General features: G+C 36.5%; 1 protein-coding gene across 2 annotated transcripts in view; it reads right to left on the minus strand.

The window, feature by feature from the left end:
• PIK3C3 (phosphatidylinositol 3-kinase catalytic subunit type 3) overlaps positions 1–23,944 on the minus strand; it is a 166,915-nt gene that overhangs the window by 67,817 nt on the left and 75,154 nt on the right. For both annotated transcript variants that reach the window (XM_005896350.3, XM_070361954.1), the window contains exons 11-15: positions 15,880–16,034; positions 14,183–14,273; positions 10,226–10,293; positions 3,500–3,605; positions 1,896–2,012 (exon numbers count right to left, since the gene is read on the minus strand). In XM_005896350.3, coding sequence (XP_005896412.2) covers positions 1,896–2,012; positions 3,500–3,605; positions 10,226–10,293; positions 14,183–14,273; positions 15,880–16,034 — 537 coding nt within the window. The remainder of the gene's footprint in view (positions 1–1,895; positions 2,013–3,499; positions 3,606–10,225; positions 10,294–14,182; positions 14,274–15,879; positions 16,035–23,944) is intronic.

Here is a 23,944-nt window from a genome sequence, read left to right on the forward strand (position 1 = left end):
CAAGATCAATGTACTGGTTATGAGAACAGATTGCCAGTTATTATCACCAGTTCTGTAACCTTGGGTGAATCACTCTGGATCTTCTTTTTCTCAGAAGAATTCCCATCTAAGTCACTTCTCGAGGTTCTTTCCATGCCAAATAAACTGCATTCTAAGATGCTAAGATTCTAAAATGAGAGCCAGGAAACACTGTATATAAAAATATGGACTCAGAATGTCTGGGTACAAACCCCAACTCCAACAATTACTACCTGGGGACATCTTGCAACTTACTTAACTTCCCATTACCTACTTTTCCTCATGACTGGGATAATAACAGCACCTCAATCAATGTATATAAACTCATAAAATAGGATCCAATACAAAATCAGTACAGGATCTAACCACTCCTATACTATAACAGGCACACTTTATTTAATTGCACCTCACTTTGGTGCGCTTCGCAGGTATTGCATTTTTTACAAATTGAAGGTCTACAGCAACCCTGCATCAAGCAAAACTACTGGTGCCAATTTTTCAACACCACTTGCTCACTTTGTGTCTCTATGTCACATTTTGCTAATTTTTGCAATATTCCAAACTTTCTATTATTATACTTCTTAAGATGATCCATGATCAGTGATCTTTAATATTATTGCAATTGATTTGGGGCATCATAAACCAAGCTCATATAAAACGCAGAACCTAATCAATAAAATGTTACTAGTGTTTTGACTACCCCACTGACCAGCTGTCCTTCTTCTTTCTTCTGCTATTCCCTGACACAAAAATGTTGAAATTAGGCCAACTTACAACCCCTACAATGGCCTTTATGTGTCTAAGTGAAAGGAAGAGTCACATGCCTCTCACTTTAAATCAAAAGTTAGAGATAATAAAGCTAGTGAGGAACGCATGATGAAAGCCAAGACAGGCCAAAAGCTGGCTTCTTATGCCAAACAGACAGCCAAACCGTAAACACAAAGGAAAAATTCTTGAAGGATATTATGGAACACAGAAATGATAAGAAAGCAAAACAAGCTTATTGCTGATACAGAGACAGTTTTAGTGGTCTCGATACAAGATCAAACCGGGCACAACACTCCCTTAGGCCAAAGCTTAATCCAGAACAAGGCCCTAAGTCTCTTCAAGGCTGTGAAGGCTGAAAGAGGTGAGAGAACGCAGAAGAAAAATTTGAAGCTAGCAGAGGCTGGCTCATGAGGTTTAAGGAAAGAAGTCATCTCCATAGCATGAAAATGCAAGATGAAGCAGCAAGTGCAGATGTAGAAGATGCAGCAAGGTTATCCAGAGAATCTGGCAAAAATAATTAACAAAAGTTGCTACTACACTAAACAACAGATTTTTCACTGCAGATGACACAGCCTTTTATTGGAAGAAGATGTCATCTAGGACTTTCACAGCTCAAAAGGAGAAGTCAATGCCTGGCTTCAAAGCTTCAAAGGGCAGGCTGATGCTCTGGTTAGGGGCTGAAGTTGAAGCCAACACTTATCTACCATTTCAAAAATCCTAAGGCCCTTAAGAGTTATGCTAAATCAACTGTTGCTCTTAAATTAAGAACAAAGCCTGCATGGTAACACATCTGTTTACAACATGGTTTCCTGAATATTTTAAGCCCCCTGTTGAGATCTACTGGTCACATAAGAGTTCTGGTGAAGATGTACAGTGAGACTAATGTTGTTCATCTGCCTGCAATGCAGGAGACCCAGGTTTGATCGCTCGATCAGGAAGATCTGCTAGAGAAGGAAATGGCAACCCATTTCAGTATTCTTGCCTGGAAAATCCCATGGACAGAGGAGACTGGCAGGCTACAATCCATGGGATCACAAAGAGTCGGATATGACTTAGTGACTAAACCACCACCTCTAAGCATAAACAGAAAGCACAGCCGGAAGGTTTACCTTTTTCTTACGATTTCCACTTTCACGCTGCACTGCCTTCATTAGGTGCACCAGCCGATCTACAAAAGTCTGTTGTGCAGCCAGCAGAGAACGCATAACTCGGACAGACTTATCACCCTGAAGGAATTCAAAGGAAAGAAAAGTTAATTCTATATAGCATAATGATCAGAGTTTCTTCAATAGCATGGGTGACCTTTATTTATTATTTAATAACTACAAACTTCAACACAAAGTAATACTGAAAAAAGAATTATCTTGATTCAGAGATAATGAGAAGCCTGCTATCTTAAACACCAACTCTTCTACAGTTGAAAATTATGTGAGTCGTCAGTGAATACTCATCTATCAAAAATTGCACGTTTTTTCCCACATGCAACTGTGTGACAAGACAGAATTTACTGACCCAAAGTGTATTCACTTACTGACTCAATACATATCTGGACGTTTATAATTTCTTCAAAAATGTTCTGGGCATATAGTAAAACAATACTATCTTCAAGCAACAAATTAAATCGTTAAAAAAAAGTTCTCAGATAGCAATATAATATGCTAGCTTAGTAAAATAAAAACCATAAAAACCAATGCTATGAAGTCTTATGTAGTAATTCTCAGTTCATAAGATATTATAAAATAACATTTTCTCATTTAATTTCTCCAATTACACTGAAAGAAGCAGCTTGGCAATTACATATTTTTATTTAAAAGACTGAAATTTAATCTCAAAGAGACCAAAATTTCCTCAGAGGATGACAAAGGCTATTAGTGACAGAATTGAGATTAGAAGAGAGGACCAACTGCTTATTTTCCAATCAGTTTAGATATAGCAAATCTATGGGCTCTGAGAACTATAAAAAAGTTTGGTCAAAGAATTCAATAAGATGTGATTTAAATTTCAAGACAATTTAAATGGAACATGAAACAGCAGATAAATATGCTATGAAGCAAATGTTTCTACAGCAAATCAGGTAATGTTGTGAGTTTTTTTTCATGGCCCATGCACCCTCTGCTGGCTGAACTGAGACATTGCCTTAACAATCACAAGAACACCAGGTAAAAAAGGCCTACAGATCTCTAGAAAATGTGTCCATGTAAAGTATCTGCAATATGATCACTGCCAGATTTATGTAAATGTACCTAGTCTTAAAAATAAAAATAGAAAACAGAGAGTGAAACAAAAGAGCAGAGATTTGGGTTTTTTTGGTTGCATCAACAGGTTTGTTTCATTAACTTAGGGGTCAACAAACTTTCTATAAAGGGCCAAGGATTAACTACTTCAGGTGTTGCTGACTACAGAGTTTCCATTCTGGCTATTTACTCCTATTGTAGTCAAAGTGGTCACAAACAATATGAAAGCAAATGAGCATAACTATGTGCCAATACAATATTACTTATGAACACTGACTTGTGAATTTGACATAATTTTTATGTGTTGCAAAGTATTACTCTCCTTGTGACTTTTCCCAATTATTTAAAAACAAAAAGCAATGTTTAGCTCATCAGATCAGATTAGTCGCTCAGTCGTGTCCATAGACCATACCAAAACAGGCAATGGGCCAGATAGGGCCCATGGACTGTATACGCCAATCCATACATTAAATGGTTACCTTCAACAATGCTTGGCTGAACCGTCTCATGACATTCAAGTACATTTCATGGGTCTTTGGATCTCTCTGCTGAGTATCTTGATCTTCACATTCCACTATCACATACCTTAAAAACAGGTTAAGTCATTCATATAAGTGTGAAATGAAACACAGATTCATTTTATTTATGCCTTTCCATTAAAAGATTAATCCACATTTGCAAAAATAATGAGTAATGTAACATTTTATTATCACTCTTTTAAAATCTGAAAATGAAGGGAACAACACACAAAACCTTCTATAAAAGATAAATTAGTAAAAGGATGCCTTAATTTGTAAAATATCCTAGATTTTCTAAAAATTTTGGGATCAAAATGAGCATTTTCTCCTAATTCTTTATGAGGTACATAGAACATTAACATCTTCAGAAATCATATAAGCTCACAAATCTACCAAGTAACTCATGAACAAAAATATTTTAAAAATTTCTGTAATATTTTTGGTATTACATAAGCTCTCTTATTCTGGGGAAAAAAAAAAAAAACTCTGAAGCTTTTCTCATTAACATAAGTCCAAAAGATAAATTTATTAACTTTCCCTTTCCCACCCAATTTCTTCATTTCTTGAAATTCCATATAAAATCTTCAATGTTTCCATCATAAAACTGTGATTTTAGAGAGCTAAAAAAATTTAAATATAAATATATTCTTAAACCTACACTACTTATACAATTCACTTAATTATATGAACAATGACCTGGATTAGATTTTAGAGGTTGTCTAATCCAGTGTTTTCAGTTGTTATTACTGGAACAAGCCATACTGACATGCATTTTATATCAGTACTTGTTGCACAGAGCCCATGTGTGCATGCAAACGCATAACGCAGAAAAAAGATTCACAAAGCAATATTCTATGAATAATATGTTAATATTTGTTATTGTTCTATTTCATTTTTCTTCAAATAACACAAGATTGTGAGCTAGACTGTGAGCCTTAAAATTTATTTCAAATGGATCATGATGTACAGTTGGAAACTTGCTTGTTTTAAGAATTGATGCTTTTGAACTGTGGTGTTGGAGAAGACTCTTGAGAGTCCCTTGGACTGCAAGATCCAACCAGTCCATTCTGAAGGAGATCAGCCCTGAGATTTCTTTGGAAGGAATGATGCTAAAGCTGAAACTCCAGTACTTTGGCCACCTCATGCAAAGAGTTGACTCATTGGAAAAGACTCTGATGCTGGAAGGAATTGGGGGCAGGAGGAGAAGGGGACAACAGAGGATGAGATGGCTGGATGGCATCAATGACTCGATGGATGTGAGTCTGGGTGAACTCCGGGAGTTGGTGATGGACAGGGAGGCCTGGCGTGCTGTGACTCATGGGGTCGCAAAGAGTTGGACACGACTGAGCGAGTGAACTGAACTGCAAACTTAGAGGTGGTTGTATCTTGCCCATGGTGATGCAATTAAGTTGAATGAAGAGTTGAAATCAGAATCTGGGATTCTGGGCTCCAAGGTCAGAATTCTTTCTAGTAATCTTACTCTCTCACACTGTTTGACCTTTTAAAAACCACATGAAACTTCTTAACCTCCTTAACTGATAGTACTTCACAAATCTCAAATCACAGGGCTTACTATTTTCCTTTACACTATGTCCAGAAAGAAATATTCAACCACCTAGAAGGTAAGCTTCAAGAGAACAGAGAGTTTATCTGTTTGCACTATACAGTTAGCACTTCCATGCCTGGACATAATACTTAAGGTGGTCTGCTTTTACATTCATCTACCCTAGTTTTCAAGCAGTAGATCCCCTTTTCAAGAAACTGCTTGTCATTTATAACTGAACATGTGTAAAACTGAAGCTATCACACTAAATGAATGATTTTTCTCTCAATTTAAGGCATTATCAACATTTCTGTCATTTGGGCTACAGTTTGGATCACCTCAATACAAGAAAAAAAGAAAAAAGTGAGGTTGTAACCAAACCAGTGAACACAGGTCCTACCTAAAACTGTTCCTAGCACTTTGTGTTTAATTTGGGGCCTCTAGATCTAAAGCCAAGCCTAGGCCACATTCACCCATTTCAAACACCTGGAATTGTTCTCACTACTAGCCAGCCCTGTCTGGAATCAATCAGCAGATACCTTTCACCCAGCTTCTCTAACCCTAAGACAAACACCTTACTGATCAATATAATCATCCTAAAGTTTTCTTCTTTAAACTACCTTCATCATGCCCCACTGATGGGGCATGATGGGTCCCATCATGGGTCCCTCTATTTAAAAACAACTCTCTGGGGCCCTAAGTTTCTGGTTCAACCTCCACTGTCTCCAGTTAATGCATTCACACTCTAGTCAGCTCGACTCCCCTACCCCACTTTGTGCTTTTGCTCATGTTATAGTACTGTCCTGAAATACCTTCCCGCCTCCACCCTTCCTGATTCTACCCACACTTCAAACACAGGGACACTCCATCACTTCCCGGAACTCTTAAACACTAAAAACTTCCTTCTTCTCTAACGTCCCAGAACAGGTACGGCCTCTCACAACAACTTCTGCTGATAATGTTACCTGGCTCATCACTGTTTCACAACTTACTCCCTTAGCTCCCTTCAGAAGTTATAAAAAACCTGATGTCAGATTCTGTATCTTAAAAAATATTTAGTGGGCCCTGACATATGCAATATAGTCTTATACACAGAAATATTTTAAAGGCTGGTAAAAGTTAAGTGCCTTCTCCTACTGACTTCCCAGTGCCATGCTGTACCATAATAACAGGTGATCTGGAAGTCCTCAGAGCTGCATAACCTAGAATTTTCTGTAAAGCAGTATGAAAAACTAAACCATGAAACTACATTTACTTTATGTTCCTGACAATAGTTCAAAACCAAAAATTCAAGAAAGCATTCTTAAATCTTGAACAAAGAAAACCACAGGATTCATAAGTGTCCTTCTATAGCCACAGGACACATACGAATTTAAAATAAAATTTAAAAAAGCCAATAACTCTTTAAAGTCTTTACCATCTCCATCACCTTAGTATGTAGGTAGCAAAGTCTCAGTATGGAATAGTGAGGTCTTTACTATCTCCATCACCTTGAGAGTCCCTTGGAAAGCAAGAAGGAGATCAAATCAGTCAAAGGAAGTCAACCCTGAATACTCCTTGGAAGGACTGAAGTGGAAGCTGAAGCTCTAATACTTTGGCCATGATGTGAACAGCTAACTCACTGGAAAAGACCCTGATGCTGGGAAAGACTGAAGGCAGAAGGAGAAGAGGGTGACAGAGGATGAGATGGATGGATGGAATCACCAGTTCACTGGATGTGAACTTGGGCAAATTCCAAGAGATGGTGAGGAACAGAGAAGCCAGGCATGCTACAGTCCTGGGGGTTGTGAAGAGTTGGACCCTACTTGGTGACTGAACAACAACAATAATCCTTTAAAGTCTTTACTATCTTTGTCACGTTAGTATATTTATTGTCTTTTCCTGTATTTACACAGCAACTCCTTTCTAAACGAGCAATACAGATGACCGTGATATACAGGCTCCATTGCTTTGTTCAGGTCCCCTTGACTACCAAGTAAACACAATGGCTACAGCCATGTGATAAAGGTCACATAACAAACAGCTCTCAAAATCACTCAAGCCAAAGTTCTGATACAAAGGGCAAGTCCATCTAAAACAAAAATGACTGTCATCTCCAAAATGATGGATAAACTTAGATTAAGATAAGAAGACCAAGATTTGAGTCACTTCTGAACTCCGTTCACAGCAGTAAGAAGATTCTACAAAGCACTCATGTACTTCTGCTTTTGAACTGTGGTTGGAGAAGACTCTTGAGAGTCCCTTGGACTGCAAGAAGATTCAACCAGTCCATTCTAAAGGAGATCAGTCCTGGGTGTTCTTTGGAAGGACTGATGTTGAAGCTGAAACTCTAATACTTTGGCCACCTCATGTGAAGAGTTGAATCACTGGAAAAGATCCTAATGCTGGGAAGGATTGGGGGCAGGAGAAGAAGGGGATGACAGAGGATGAGATGGCTGGATGGCATCACTGACTCAATGGATGTGAGTCTGAGTAAACTCCGGGAGTTGGTGATGGACAGGGAAGCCTGGCGTGCTGCGATTCATGGGGTCACAGAGGGTCGGACACGACTGAGCCACTGAACTGAACTGAACTGAACTTCCTTAAAACCTGTCATTTTCAAGTAGAAATGCAGACAAAATTATGTGGGTACCCATTGTATGATGACAGCAGTGGGCTACCTACTTTCCTGACAATCTCATTTTGTGAGGTAAATAAACTTTATTACCTTGAAAGGTCTTAAAAGTTACAGAAAAACATGTCAAAGCAGCCAAAGTTTATTTTTAATTTCAACATACTGGAATAGCTATAGAAAAAAAAAAAAGTGGAACAATTTATAGATCCTGATGTTCAACATTTAACAGATTAGAAGCTATTACTTCTCTCTGTGGTTTAAAAGGTTGACATCATTTATTTTAAAAGGATTGTCTGTATTATTATAGGCCCCTAAGGATTCAACTATAGCAGGAATCCTATTTAAATCAACAGAAAGGGAACAGATGAACAAGGAAATTCAAAATGTTCAAAATGAAATAGCACAATCAACTGAAATTTATATTTTAATACATTTGTTAGGGTAAGCTTAGACTGAGAAGCATATAAACTATTACATGTGATTAATATTTTATACTACTCTGTCCAGGTTCAACAGAAAAGAATGATTATTTTAAGTCAACTCCTTGAAATTATTTCCTTATTTTCATGCTACAACCACAAAAGTCGTATCTACCAAAGTCAGAAGTCCACATCAATAGCTCTTTCCCCCCTTGAGTATTTCTGCATATGTAATATGTGGACTGTAAATATGGGAAAAACAATTACTCCTCAGAGAATGAATAGACATAGCACATGCTATTGCATCAGTGAATCAGAAATACAGTGGGAGAACACAAATCAAATCTAAGTTTGATGGAACATTTATAAGACTGGGAGCTAGGGCTTCACTTTGTTTATTATCTGTAGAGAAAACAAAGTACTCTTTCTGAACAGAAACTGTTGCCTCACTGGAAACTGTTCACCTAATAGATTTCCTACTGTTTAGCTGCATTCAGAATGGTTTGAAAACTCTTCCTACTTGAAATAAGACAGCAAAGATTTTATCACAACTAATTTCAAATTTTACAGTGAAATCTAGTCTACACTCAAATCTAAAGAATACATAATTTTAAACAGCACATAATCAGTGTATGTACAAACAGCTTCTATAAGTGACTAATCTACACTGCAAGTAATGAGCCAGAGAAACTTTCCATGAATATTACAAGGAAATGAATATTACAAGGAAATAAATATAGCTATAAAGGAATTCTTAGTAAAACATTTAAAAATATATTAAACCTTGATTTTTAAATACCTACGAGGCTTAAAAGTACTTACTCAAAACCTTGGCACTGTGCCCTACACATTTTAATTTACTCTAAATTATTTACCTAAATTTTTACGAGGAAGTATTTTTCCTTAACACCAATTAATAGACATACACTTAAGAATTCAAACTGCAATATGGAGAACTTTAGGAAGCAAGAAGCTGCATTAAAAGGAAATAGTAGTGATTTGGTAATATAATAATTTCTAAGCAAACCTTTCAAAGTTAAAATGGTGATTAACAACTAGCCAAAACATTCTGTGGATGTATTTTCACGGACATACTGAAAGTTACTGTGAGGGAAATGTAGTTTTATGAATATTATATTAAATTGCTAAAGAAAAGCATGGAATTATTTTTCTTCCCATTACAAAGACCAAAACAGAAAAACACAGTTAAACATAGTAAACTGAGCAGTAAGATTAAATCCCAGATCTTTTCTACAGATAAAAAAATATCAAGTTTGTCGGGAAGTTTAAAAAAAATGTTCTCTCAAATGTACAGAGGATTCAAGTAGAGCTTACCCACTGGCTCTGCCTTTTGTTTGCTAAAAACTGGATACGGTTCTCTTGTCTAGTGTTTAATCCTACTGCTTTCTTTAACTGAACCAAAAACAAAGTATTTCTCCTGTGGCTTAAGCTACTTGTTCTCTACACTTTAAAATTCTATGACAAAAGGGAGCCATGCTTCATATTAAGTGTGCCTCAGTAAGTCAGTTAACCTTTCTATACCTTAGTTCTTCTCTTTCTTTCCTTCAGGAAATGTGTTCTCACGTAAAACAGAGATACTTACATTTGCCCTATTTAACTTCACATGAACAAACGAGAAAAGGTCACTGAAAGCACTCTGTAAATGGCAAAATTTGAAATCAGTGATCTAATCCCAGCTCAAGTTTTAGCAAGTTCAGCTACATCATGCCTCTGCCTCAGTTTCCTCATCTATAAGATAAGTAACTTCAAATTCTACTTTAGCATGATTGCAGTATTTTAGTAAATAATGTGAATATACTGAATTACAGTAAAGTATCATACTTACACTATTTAAACAGCATAAAAGGCAAACTGAAAAAAATCAATTAACTTACCTAGTTTTATCTTAGATCCTAGAAAGTTAGTGAAAGGAAGAAAAACTGTGATGCTAACAAGCATTTCCATGAGCATAATTGCAAAGAAATACAGCTAGATATAAATACTGTATAGGTTTTTGGATGATTGCTCATACTTTAAACTGCCTTTTTGTTTAGTTTGGGAAAAAAATAGTCCTAAACAGTGATTATAAAATAAAAAATTATTTCACATACCAGTATAAATAATTAGCCAGTGTTGAGTTTTTGCAGGCTCTTGATATCAAGAAGGTACACAGATCTTGCTGAAAGAATTAAAAGAAATGTATTTATATATTACCATCTGCTATTCACGAGGGGGAAATAAGAGAGTCTACATTTGCCTATCAGTTTTCACCTATATATCTATGCCACAGATCAGATTTTTATGCATCTATCTATCCCTCCATCCCACCTATCTAATATTTATTCTAGACCAGGCAATATGTGAGAGAGGTTAAGGACACCATAGTTTGCAGAGTTCCTGGTTCTACTGGAAGCTTAACATTTAGTGGAGGAGAGATGCATTAAAGGAAGTCATAAAAATAACTTGGACTGCGAGGTCAGAGGCTGCAATGAGGATGTGATGTTTAGGCACGACCAGCATGATGGTATGGACCAAGGCCCTGAATCTCACTGTTCAAAGAACTTTTAAAAGGCCCAATGTAGCTAACATACAGTGAACACAAAAGTAAAGGAGGCTGAAAAGGGAAGCAAAGACCAAACTGTCACACTACTGAGTATGGACTTTATTTGCAAAGCAATCAACACTCAACAAAAGATCTAAAGCAGGAGAGTGAGGTGATCTGCTTTACATCTTCTGAAAATGACTCTATTTGCTCTGAGAAGTACAGACCTGAGATCAGTCAGCATGCTATTACGGTAGTCTAGAAGACTGAATGGTGACAGACAGGCAATAGATTATTACAATATTTTGCAAGTATAATTGATAGGACTTGCTGATGGAGAGGATGTATGAAACAAAAAAGAACTGACAGCAACTCCTAAATTTATGGATTTAGTAAATGGATTGATTTGTTACGTCACACAAATTCCAAGTGAAGCAAGAGTGTTGGGGGAGAGAGATGTATCTTGAAATATTAAGTTTGAAATGCCTGTCAGATATACAACAGAAATCAAGTAGATATCTGGATATATGAATCTAAAACTCAGGAGAGAGAAATGTGCTAGCAATGAGTACCCTGAGGTACTCATGTCAAGCAACAAGAAAGTACTGACAAAGGAAACCAAGAAGGAACAGCTGGAGAGGTGAAGAGGAAAACGGGGGATGTATGGTATCACTCAAACCATGAAAAGAGTCAGCTTTTCAAGAAGGGAGTCATTTATTTTCCTGAATAATGCTGCAAGAAATTTAAATACACACAACCACAAACACTGAAGCCATTTACTATTTTATTTTAGCAAAGTAAGTTTTAATATAATGATGGGAAACAAAGGCCCTGAATGATGTCAATTAAAGACTAAAAAGAAAGGAAGGAGAGTCGAGATGGACAAACAACTCCTCTGAGATACTTGATTATGAAGAAAACAAAGAAAATTAGGTACTGTTGTGAAGGATGTGGTATCAGGGAAGAATTTTTCTTGTTTTCTTTTTTTTTTCCAATATCTGAATTTTTAAAATGAGAGATACTAACATATCTGAATATTTCTACCAGGAAAAGAAGAGAGCATATCTTTCAAGATGGTTATATTATTCATTGTTAAGAAAACAGAAGTAAAGAATGGGAAGAGATTCACATCTGTAAATCTAGTGATGGTAAATGGGAACCATTTTTATTTAATGACTCCTATTTATTTCCATTAAAAATGAGGCAGAATTGTGATCTAGAAACTGTGAGGCAGGGCATAAAGAACAGGGCTGAAAAGGTATGGAAGAGTCACTGTAGAGCAGGGAGAGCAACCATCTAGAGAAATGTAGGAAGTCAGCCAGTGTTGAGTGCCCACCTGGTGTTTGCGGTCATGAATGTATGGTGATATCAACACGCTAGGCTATGTGATTTCTTTCAAAGTATTAAGGCACAGACAAATTAGGTAATTAATTAGCCTTATCAAGGGTTAAGACTGTGCCAAGGGAACTGAAGAATGATTAAAATGATGAGTTGGGATAAAAGCTGTACTCAGAGGAAAGCAAACATTGAAGGGTACTGATAAACAAAGAAAAAGGTAGAGATCAATGCATTTAGATGTTTCAGGGCAGTAGTACAAAAAAGTGGTCCTTGTTCCCTCTGCTTAAAGTGCTCATCCCACAGGTCACCACACGGTTGTTTCCTCACCTGCTTCATCTTTACAGAAGATGTCACTTTTCCTGGGAGGCCTTCCCTGCGGGGAGCTGCCCGTGAGAACGGGGTCCTTTGTCCGAAGGACACAGCTCTGGGAGCTGCCTCAGTCCTTGAGGGTTTGCTTGCAAACATAGCTCTCTGTCCCGCCACCCCAGAGATTAAGCGCTTATTTACTGCAGGCACCTGGAGTTCTGTGCAAACTTCTCACGCACAGAGAAATGTTATCTGGTGTAAGAAATAATAACAGGGAGCCATTCCCATGCTCTCAAGATTTCTTGTGACTGTTTGTAAGATGTATAGGCTAACCAAGAAAAAATGTCAACTGTTTTGTCTCTCTCACGCTTTTCTGTATAAATATGAGATGTTGAATAAAGTTGGTGTCAGACTGCGTCCCTTCGTGGTGACGTGTCTGAACCTCTCGACCCCATCTTTGTAGTCTCTTGCTTTAGTTTCTTTCTTAGCCCCGCCGTGCACGTTCTCAGGACCTGATCGACTTTGCTGGCTGGATCCGGCACTTCCCTGAACAGCCTTTTCAAAATTTCAATCACCTAACCCCACCCCAACATTCTCTATCATTCTATTCTGATTTTTCTTCTACTCTTTTACGGCATATAAATATTATTGACTATCATCAGCCCAAATACTAGAATGAATTCCATGAAGTGAAAAGATTTTGACTGTTTTCTTCTCTGCTATATCAACCCTGCTGCTGCTAAGTCACCTCAGTTGTGTCCGACTCTGTGCGACCCCAGAGACGGCAGCCCACCAGGCTCCCCTGTCCCTGGGATTCTCCAGGCAAGAACACTGGAGTGGGTTGCCATTTCCTTCTCCAGTGCATGAAAGTGAAAAGTGAAAATGAAGTCGCTCAGTCGTGTCTGACTCTAGCAACCCCATGGACTGCAGCCCACCAGGCTCCTCCGTCCATGTATCAACCCTAGCACCTACAACAATTTCTGGTACACAGAACTCAAAAAAATACATGTGAATGAACTGCTTACTGAATCAGTCAATCAGTCCCTTTTGAAAGAGAAAAATAAACTGGAGCTAAATGGTTCCTTAAAGAACTCCTTTAAGGATTCTATGATCCAGTAATATAAAATTATTTTTTCAATATTTCCTGATATATCAAGAGGTAGGCAGAGACAAGCATACTCTAATTAAAAGTTAATAGTGAAAACAAATGTCACTCAGTTAACAACATTAATGCCTAAAATGTGACTAAAAGAAATGATATTGAATATATACATTTAAAACAAAACAAACCTCTTTCCAATATCAAGCATGTATTACTTATTTTCAGCATCAGGGATATGAAAGGTTCTTCTCAAATTAGAAGTCACAGGGATAAAAAACAACAATACATACTAGTTGAACTTCAGCAAATGTACTCCCAAATACAATTTTCAGAGTAGCACTAGCCATATAGACCTGTTTTACCTCAAAAAAATTTTACCTCTGCTTAGGTAAAAGAACTTAAGAGCAGCTTAGTTTATTTCCCTAGTATCAAAGCCATACATTTCTACAAGGTAATTACAAACACCAACAACTCCAGTAATGTTCATAAATGTGTTAACAATAAATATTCTGAGTTTCCTTAATAAAATATTTAGGTCCACTTTATTTTTACATTGTATTTCAATCCATTTATATTAACATGTCCAAAGGCACCAATAAAATGCCTTGAACTGAATTGATGGCACTTTTTGCTGAAAGGAAAAGTTATAAACATGTATCATAAACCAAATTATTTCATAAAGTTGTAATTATTCATCAAAATCAATATTTTCAAGACCAACATAAAATGTTTACTTGGTAGGATCCCTCCTACAGGAAACATGAAAAGCTCTGTACTCACCTCCAGATTTTCACCATCTGAACTTTCTTTCGTTTTAGATGCAGAAGGAGGGGAAGACACTGGAGGAAGAGGGCTGGTTATAATTTGGGAGCTGAAAAAATAATACACTGATATGTAAAATCCTCTTTCTGTAAGAGAAGATACATATGTTCAGCACAGTTCACCACAAGTGAGTCTGGATAAAGTACCATCTCCTGAAGTGTGTTCTGGGTAGCACTGAGTCACATTAGATTCTGGAAAAGAGGCTCCATAGTCAAAGAATATGGGTGATTCATCTTTGAGATGTATGTGCAAGTTTGCATACATTAAAGTTTCTGATAAATACTACAGTGTTTTTAAAAAGTACATTTTACTTTAAGCCAGTATTTTCCAAATATATTTGGCCACAAGACAACTCCTATCTCTTTTTCATCTTTTAAAAAGCATACAAATTGGTGACCAGCAGATACAATAGTTTATAGTTTACATCCTGTCATAAAATCTAAGAGTTCTAATAAAACACTCTAAGTGGCAAAAGTAAGATGAAGTTAAGTAAACATGCCTAGAGACTGAAGCCCTCTCATGTACAGTGGAAGAAAATGTAAGGGATCTCCTCTCTTAAAAACAGGAAAACACAAAGGAGTCTATATAAGAAAAAAATGTTTTCCCCTCACTGTTTCTCAGTTTCCTTCTAAGTGAAAAACAGCAGATTTAAAAAAAAAAAAAAAGCATTATCATCAACAAAAATTCAGAAATATAATCTTGAACTCATGTGATAATCGAAATAACTGTACTAATCCAGATAATCTGAATTCTAGATCTCATTTGTAATTAACAAATCTCATGATTTCTTCACAAAACAATTTTATACCCACTAAGTCTAGAATTTCTCATACAAATGTTTCTATTTATCTCAAATTTTAAGATTTTATGAAAAGAAAAATGGCAAAGTAGAAAGAACAAGGGCTTTGGAGTAAACTCTACCTAATTTGCAACACAGAAGACTTTGGGAATTTACTTCTCCTTAAGTTCTTCATGTCTAAATTAGGGATATGAACACCTACCTCAGAGGATTACTAATAACAAGTTTAATGTATATGGGTCATCTCCTGGTGTCTGCTACAGAGGTGGGAGTTCTTAACTGTTATTACTGTTAATAGCCTACTTTCAATTCAATTAACAGGTTGCTTTAACTACTAAAGAGGTGAAAAGCAGTCAATAAAAAATACAACTTTACAATAAAAATGTCTGAGTCCACTAATATGCCTCATCTTTCATTTTCTTTTTGCATGAACAGCAATGACATCCAACACTTACCAAGCACCATGTGTCAGACACTTTTCTAAATGCTTTATGTGTGTCATTTAATCTTTCAGCAGTCCTTAAAGATCAGTTAGTATTGCTGTATCCCCATTTTTAACATGAGAAACTAGGGCCAGGGGCACAGAGAGAATATTTAACTTGCAGAAGTTTACACAGCTAGCAAGTGGTAGAGTTAAGATTTTAACTCAGGCATTCTGACTCTATAGCTTGCTTTTAAAACACTGCCCTATAATACAGTAGTTTGTGTTCTGGAGCACACATGCCATGTTCACTGGTAGAACTTCAAACTTATTACCAACCAGGGCTTGGTACATCCGGGAAAAAAGAAAAGACGACAGTCTGAAAAGGTAGAAAACTATCAGATTTGAAAATAAGTCCTCCCTGGATATCCATACCTATCTATTTCTGCAGAATTTATTCCAGAATTTGACACACTCTCTGACACTGAACCCTGACTATCCTTCTTGGTAGGTTCTAATCCATTCTTTATGTCATCAAAGTTTTCATATTTGAGAGCTTGGACCAGCTGTAATAGGTACATCAACAAATCCTGGAAAACAAACAAAAAATAAGCCAATATTAGAAAAATGCAAATGATTACATACAAGTTATGGGTATTCCTAAATATCAAGTTAAACGATTTAATCTACCACTTATCAGTTGTGTTACCTTGGGCAGGTCCCAAGGTTTCTGAACTTCTTGGTGCCTCAATGGGTCCTCTTCTTTAAAATGGCCATAATCATATAAACCTTAGAGACTGAGTTGTGAGGATTAAATCAGTTAACAGGAAAAAAGTCACAGAATAGTTCCTGGCACAGAGTAAGTGACCAGTAAACATCTTGTTTAAAATGGTACCCCACTGACATGTATACACTGCTATACTTAAAACAGATAGCCAATAAGGACCTGTACAGCACAGGGAACTCTGCTCAATATTCTGTAATAATCTAAATGGGAAGAGAATTTGAAAAAGAATACATACATGTATATATATAACTGAATCACTTTGTTGTACACCTGAAACTAACACAACACTGTTAATCAGTCATGCTCTATTAGAAAATAAAAATAAAAAATAAAAAGTATCCCAAAAGCACAGAAAAAAAAACAAAAACTAAGAAAAATAATTGAGATGGTTCATATAAAGCTGAGAAATTAACAAAAGATCCTTTTTACAGCAATGGCATTTTAGGTCTAAGATTACATGTGAAACTCCAATCTATTAAGTTTTCAAAGTGTTTCTATTTCATAATGTTTCCTGGTTGGGATTTTTAAAAAAATATTATATTGCTTTTTTTCCCTTTAAGAGAATTTGGAGTTGAGTGAATTTAGAGAATTTGGGTTGTCTCTTAAATGGAAACTACAATGAAGTAGATATTTTAACATTCAGTTAAAGGAAATATTTATTTTCCTTCCAACTACCAAAACTGGCTTGAAGAAAACAAATTTCTAAATCTAAATTTCTCCTACTTCTTCTGATAAACAGTGAGATAATTCATACCGAAAAAAAAAGCATCAGGAAAGTTGTTTTTACCTTTCTGAGTTTTCCCTTAATGTTAAGAATGGAAATATTTTCCATCATACTCTATAAATGTACTTCTTAGCCCCTCCCAATGACTATTAAGAAAACGCCAAAAGTTTTGCTTTCAAAAATAATTACAAATTGAAGAAACTCACAAAACTCAAAAGAAAATTGACAGCATCTATTATCTTCCAGTTCTAATTGCCACTCAGGCAGTTAAAATTCAATTATGTAGTATTAAGACATTGTGATTACCAGTTTAATTTTAGTCACCGTTCCTTAAGCCCAGAAACCAGGTTAAATCCCTGGCTAAATATTTATATTTATACTTCAGGTATAAACAAATCTTTCCTTCTGTATTTTGTTAACAACTACAGCATTTGTGAGAGTGAAAGTCGCTCAGTCGTATCCAACTCTTTGCGACCCCATGGACTATGCAATCCATGGAATTCTCCAGAGGAGGCCAGAATACTCAAGTAGGTACCCATTCCCTTCTCCAGGGGATCATCACCCAGGGATCGAACCCAGGTCTCCCACATTGTAGGTGGATTCTTTACCAGCTGAGCCACCAGGGAAGCCCAGTATTTGCAATTAATTGCTTATTTATTCTTTGTCATTTCCACCATTTTAAAAATTCCATGAAGATGACTACTTCCCAACATGCTATTTTCCCTTATTTAATACCAAAATATATTCTTTTCATCTTTTTTCTTATACTGACATAGTCAACCTTTTTTACAGTTGCCCAAATACTGACAAAAAGCAATACATGTGATTTTACCATTATATGATTCTTTTCACAAAAAACTAAATGAAAGCTTAACTGGCTGAGGAGTAGTGTTAGTTGCTTCAGTTCAGTTCAGTCGCTCAGTCGTGTCTGACTCTGCGACCCCATGAATCGCAGCACGCCAGGCCTCCCTGTCCAGCACCAACTCCCGGAGATCACCCAGACTCACGTCCATCGAGTCGGTGATGCCATCCAGCCATCTCATCCTCTGTCGTCCCCTTCTCCTCCTGCCCCCAATCCCTCCCAGCACCAGAGTCTTTTCCAATGAGTCAACTCTTTGCATGAGGTGGCCAAAGTATTGGAGTTTCAGCTTTAGCATCATTCCTTCCAAAGAAATCCCAGGGCTGATGTCCTTCAGAAATGGACTGGTTGGATCTCCTTGCAGTCCAAGGGACTCTCAAGGGTCTTCTCCAACACCACAGTTCAAAAGCATCAATTCTTTGGTGCTCAGCCTTCTTCACAGTCCAACTCTCACATCCATACATGACCACAGGAAAAACCATAGCCTTGACTACATGAACCTTTGTTGGCAAAGTAATGTCTCTGCTTTTCAATATGCTATCTAAGTTGGTCATAACTTTCCTTCCAAGGAGGAAGCGTCTTTTAATTTCATGGCTGCAGTCACCATCTGCAGTGATTTCGGAGCCCAGAAAAATAAAGTCTGACACTGTTTCCACTGTTTCCCCATCTATTTCCCATGAAGTGATGGGACCAGATGCCATGATCTTCGTTTTCTGAATGTTGAGCTTTAAGCCAACTTTTTCACTCTCCACTTTCACTTTCATCAAGAGGCTTTTGAGTTCCTCTTCACTTTCTGCCATAAGGGTGGTGTCATCTGCATATCTGAGGTTATTGATATTTCTCCCGGCAACCTTGATTCCAGCTTGTGTTTCTTCTAGTCCAGCATTTCTCATGATGTACTCTGCATATAAGTTAAATAAGCAGGGTGACAATATACAGCCTTGACGTAACACTTTTCCTATTTGGAACCAGTCTGTTGTTCCATGTCCAGTTCTGTTGCTTCCTGACCTGCATATAGATTTCTCAAAAGGCAGATCAGGTGGTCTGGTATTCCCATCTCTTTCAGAATTTTCCACAGTTTATTGTGATCCACACAGTCAAAGGCTTTGGCATAGTCAATAAAGCAGAAATAGATGTTTTTCTGGAACTCTCTTGATTTTCCCATGATCCAGCGGATGTTGGCAATTTGATCTCTGGTTCCTCTGCCTTTTCTAAAACCAGCTTGAACATCAGGACGTTCACGGTTCACATATTGCTGAAGCTTGGTTTGGAGAATTTTGAGCATTACTTTACTAGCGTGTGAGATGAGTGCAATTGTGCGGTAGTTTGAACATTCTTTGGCATTGCCTTTCTTTGGGATTGGAATGAAAACTGACCTTTTCCAGTCCTGTGGCCACTGCTGAGTTTTCCAAATTTGCTTAGTTGTGTCCAACTCTTTGCAACCCCCATGGACTGTAGCCCACCAGGCTCCTCTGTCCATGGGATTCTCCAGGCAAGAATACTGGAGTGGGGTGCCATTCCCTTCCCCAGAGGATCTCCCCAAACCAGGGACTGAACCCAAGTCTCCTGTACTGCAGGCAGATTCTTTACCGCAAAAGCTATAGGGAAGTCCACTCTGTGATAACTGCCTTATTAATTCTTATTCAAATATATCAGTATCAGTGGCCAGGAAAATCAAATGACTTTATCAAAATACTTATATAGTGCTCTGCTTCTAAAAACAAATTTTAATTGGATCAATAAATGCTTGATTTTCTATTATCTTATTTAGGATTTATCACACCTTATAGCTCTAGATATTCTTCTATGTATATTCTAAGAAAAAAATTATATAACAGAAAATTGTTTAATGAAGTATTCTTAGGAGGTTTAAGTAATTCAGTTTCACTGCTACCCTTTATTACCAGACAGGCTTTGGAAATGCTGCTGAATGTACCACCTAGTGTGCTTTCCCAAATACAGAAAAGACTTATTGCATGAAAGCAAAAAGGTTGCACTGTTATTAAATTCCCCAAGAAGGAGAAATTCAGAAGAAAACACATCTTTTTAAGTCACTCATCACAGTACGATTGTGTTAGTCATCTGCTTTCTGTATTCAAACTACCCATTCCTTCATTTGTATGAAAATAAATTAACTTCAATAGTTAAGTGCAAAGGCTGTTTGTTCATTACACAGTCACATTCAAAAAACATAAAATCCCTCCAGGCATGAAGGATATAAGCATTTAAGTAAAGCAAAACAAACAAACAAACAAATCAGATTTCTATCTTAGACAATTCAGGAAAACTTTCTCAAGAGCTATGAAATACTATCTAGATAGTAATCGTCATTCTTCTAAAGAAGTTAATTCTAATGCTTTAGAATACAAATGCAAGATTTCATGTCAAAATCACTATTTCTTATTGAATTAAGAGTAATTTTTCATATAGGCATTTACAGTTAGAGACATGGGTTCTGACCCTGGTTCCCAGACAGCTACATATATCCCATATTTCTGGTGAAATGAAATACTTTCTATTTTCCTGCACTTTTCAATCTCCTGGCCTTTGCTCGTATTGCTCTCTCCACTTGGAAAATAAACTCAAGTTCAACTCTGAAATTCTACTCTTCCTTCAATGTCTTTCTCAAATGCTATTTCTTCCTCAAATTCTAATGGAGAATCTCTCTCCTTCTGAGCCACACCATAGAAAGAAATATGGCTTTTAAAAATGCCTTTAAAGAACATTAAACAAATCCAATTCAGAAAGACATTAAAAGACTGGTTAAGATATATGTTACAGATGTAAGGTGAGTTTAACATTAGGAATTCAGCATCTATCATATATTGTATTTATAATATATTAATGTTTTTCAGATAGCATGATGCTATACCTACAAATTATAGGGACCCATTTAACACCTATTAAAACTATAAACAGACATCACTAAAGAAACTAGATAAAACATAAATATTAAAATAAAAATGCAGTTTTCATTTAACCAACAAACAGAAATAAGAGATAACAGTGGTGAGGTAGTTATAACAGTAATGACTGTCACAAAAATTTTCACATTTTTAAAATGTGAAAAAATTTCATGAAAAATTGTGATAAAGGCATGTATATTTTAACAATTTCAATGCAGGTTACTTATTCAAGAATATGGAAAAACATACACAAAACTCTGTTCACTAATACAGTTACAGCAAAAGATTAGAAATAAAACAATTGCTTACCACAAGAGGCTGACTGGTAAAATAAGTTATAAAATAAATGTGCAGTAAAATATTATGCTGCTGTTTTAAAAGAATAAGGTAGATCTATAGGTATCCATAAAGTCTAAAACCACAGTGTTTTTCTACAGACTAGATGTACCTTTGACATCATTTGCCTTGATATTCATTTGCCTGTGTTTCCAGACTTTACAGACACCAGTTATTGTATTTGTTGAATATGAGAAAATGTCCAAGATTATACTGTTCAGTTAATAAGGCATGCTTTTAAAAACATGGATAGGATACTCCTATTTACCTTAATTTTAAGAGATGTCTTGGTGGCTCAGATGGTAAAAATTTGCCTGGAATAAGGAAGACCTGGGTTTGATTCCTGGGTCGGGAAGATCCCCTGGAGAAGGGAAACGCAACCCACTCCAGTGTTCTTGTCTAGAGAACTCCATGGACAGAAAAGCCTGGCGGGCTACAGTCCATGGGGTCACAAAGAGTCAGACACAACTGAGCGACTTTCACTTTTCATCATATAAACCATACATGTATATATATGCTTGCAATTTGCATACAGAATATATGAAAAGATATGAGTGACTATTTTTCGGGGGATAAAAAATGGCTGGAAAAGTGGAATTGTTAAAGGAGCTTCAATGTTACTATTTCATTTATAATTTAAAAGGAAAGCAAATCAGAAAAAAAGAAAAAAACATGATAATATAATAACAGTAAAGGAACAAACCAAATGCTGTGGGAGCAGAAAAGAAACCAAAATGTCATCTGCTTCCTTCAGTGGTTAAGAGAAGTTTCTCAGAGATGTTGAGGTCTGTGCTACTCCTTGAAGGATGAACAGCAGGAAGACCTCACTAGGAAAATGAAGTAACACACATACAGGCTTGAGTACTAGAGGGACTATGGCATCCTGAACGAATTACTGTCCAAATATAAAGTGCAGTCATTTTCATTCAAGTTTTTCAATTGTCCAAGATGTAGATGTTTAGACAAAGTGACCTTTGATGTGATGCTGTGTTTACATGATTATATTATATTAAAGGACTACATTAAGGGCTCACTATGGTAAAGAATCTGCCTGCAATGTGGGAGATCTTGTGTTCAATCCCTGGGTTGGGAAGATCCCCTGGAGAAGGCAATGGCTACCCACTCCAATATTCTTGCCTGGAGAATTCTATGGACAGAGGAGCCTGGCAGGCTACAGTCCACGGGGTCACAAAGAGTCACACATGACTGTGTGACTTTCACTTGAAATACTAAAAAACATTTGAAGTTCATAACCATGAATACCATACTACTCCACAGATAATAATTGGAGAAGGAAATGGCAACCCACTCCAGTATTCTTGCCTGGAGAATCCCAGGGACAGAGGAGCCTGTTGGGCTGCCGTCTATGGGGTCGCACAGAGTCGGACACGACTGACGTGACTTAGCAGCAGCAGCAGCCACAGATAATGCAAAAGCAGAGAGACATTTTATACCAATTAGAAAAGAAAGGTACAACATGAATGATTTTAGTATAAAATTGATATAAATTTATAATCTTTCAGCATATTATGTATAAGTATAGTTTTCAAAATTTTTCCCATGTAATTTTTTCCTCATAACTATTAAGTGATATAAATAGCTACTATCACTATTTTTTACATTTTTTTTGGATAGGAAACTGAGGTGAGAATAACACATGTTCCCAAAGACATATGGGTACATAGAGTCAGATAAAATCCAAAATTCAAATCTTAATGTACATTTGAAGAATCAGTAGAAACTAAATTAAAATATTTTTTTAAGCTGAGTATACAAAATTCATTATTGAACCAAGTTCAGAGAAAGGGAAATCAAGAGATAGCTACCATCTCACTATCTATCATCTCTAAAACCTCAAAAAACACTCCCAAATTAACAACCATATTTTGCGGTTTGGGATACATGCAATATTTCTATCATCATTCTTTATCTCATAACAAAAATTATAAAAAATCTATAAATAGTTCAGTACTTGCACTAATACTATTAATTCCAGAGATAATTAAATGTTTAACCTCTAAGTTTATAAGGGAATGTAGTCGGACACAACTGAGCGACTTCCTTTTCACTTTTTACTTTCACGCATTGGAGAAGGAAATGGCAACCCAATCCAGTGTTCTTGCCTGGAGAATCCCAGGGGCGGGGGAACCTGGTGGGCTTCCGTCTATGGGGTCGCACAGAGTCGGACACGACTGAAGCGAATTAGCAGCAGCAGCAGCAGTCAGACAACCAAAAATGATGATTTATAATATTTCTATTTAAACTCTGAACCCATGTTGAGGAGGGCTGTACTGACTACAACCCAAGACATTTATCTAAATCCTGACTCATGTCAAATACAGATAAAGACTTAATGACTAAAGTGAAATTTCTAGTGAATTTCAAAATAAATACTTCATTTTAAATAAATATTGCAATAATTTATTTTTACTTGTGCTATAGTAAAAAAAAAAAAAAAAAACAATAAAGAAGATAATATGCTGAATCACAGTGCTAGGAACTGCTGTTTTGACAGGAGAGTGAAAAACATCCTAGTCCAAAAAAATTATACAATATCTGAGAATTGCCTCAGAATAATCTAGTGGAATGTAAGGAATGGGGAGGAGAGAATAACTGGCATTAGAGATGAAAACAAAATTGTCTATGAGTTGGCAACTCTGAAGATAGGTAAATTATGCATGAACAGTCACAGTACTACTTTCTTTAGTGCTTAAATTTTACTGTAATTAGATACATTTACAACTAACAACTTTAATAAATGTGGCATTCTGCTTCTTGAAATTCAGATACCACTAGGAGTTCTAAATCATGATGAGCACTCCTATACATATACTGAGGCTTAAGAAGAGTCATCTTATGTTCCATAAGCCTTGCAGGCTAAGTATGAG

Source organism: Bos mutus, chromosome 24, assembly GCF_027580195.1.
Source record: "Bos mutus isolate GX-2022 chromosome 24, NWIPB_WYAK_1.1, whole genome shotgun sequence".
NCBI lineage: Eukaryota > Metazoa > Chordata > Mammalia > Artiodactyla > Bovidae > Bos > Bos mutus.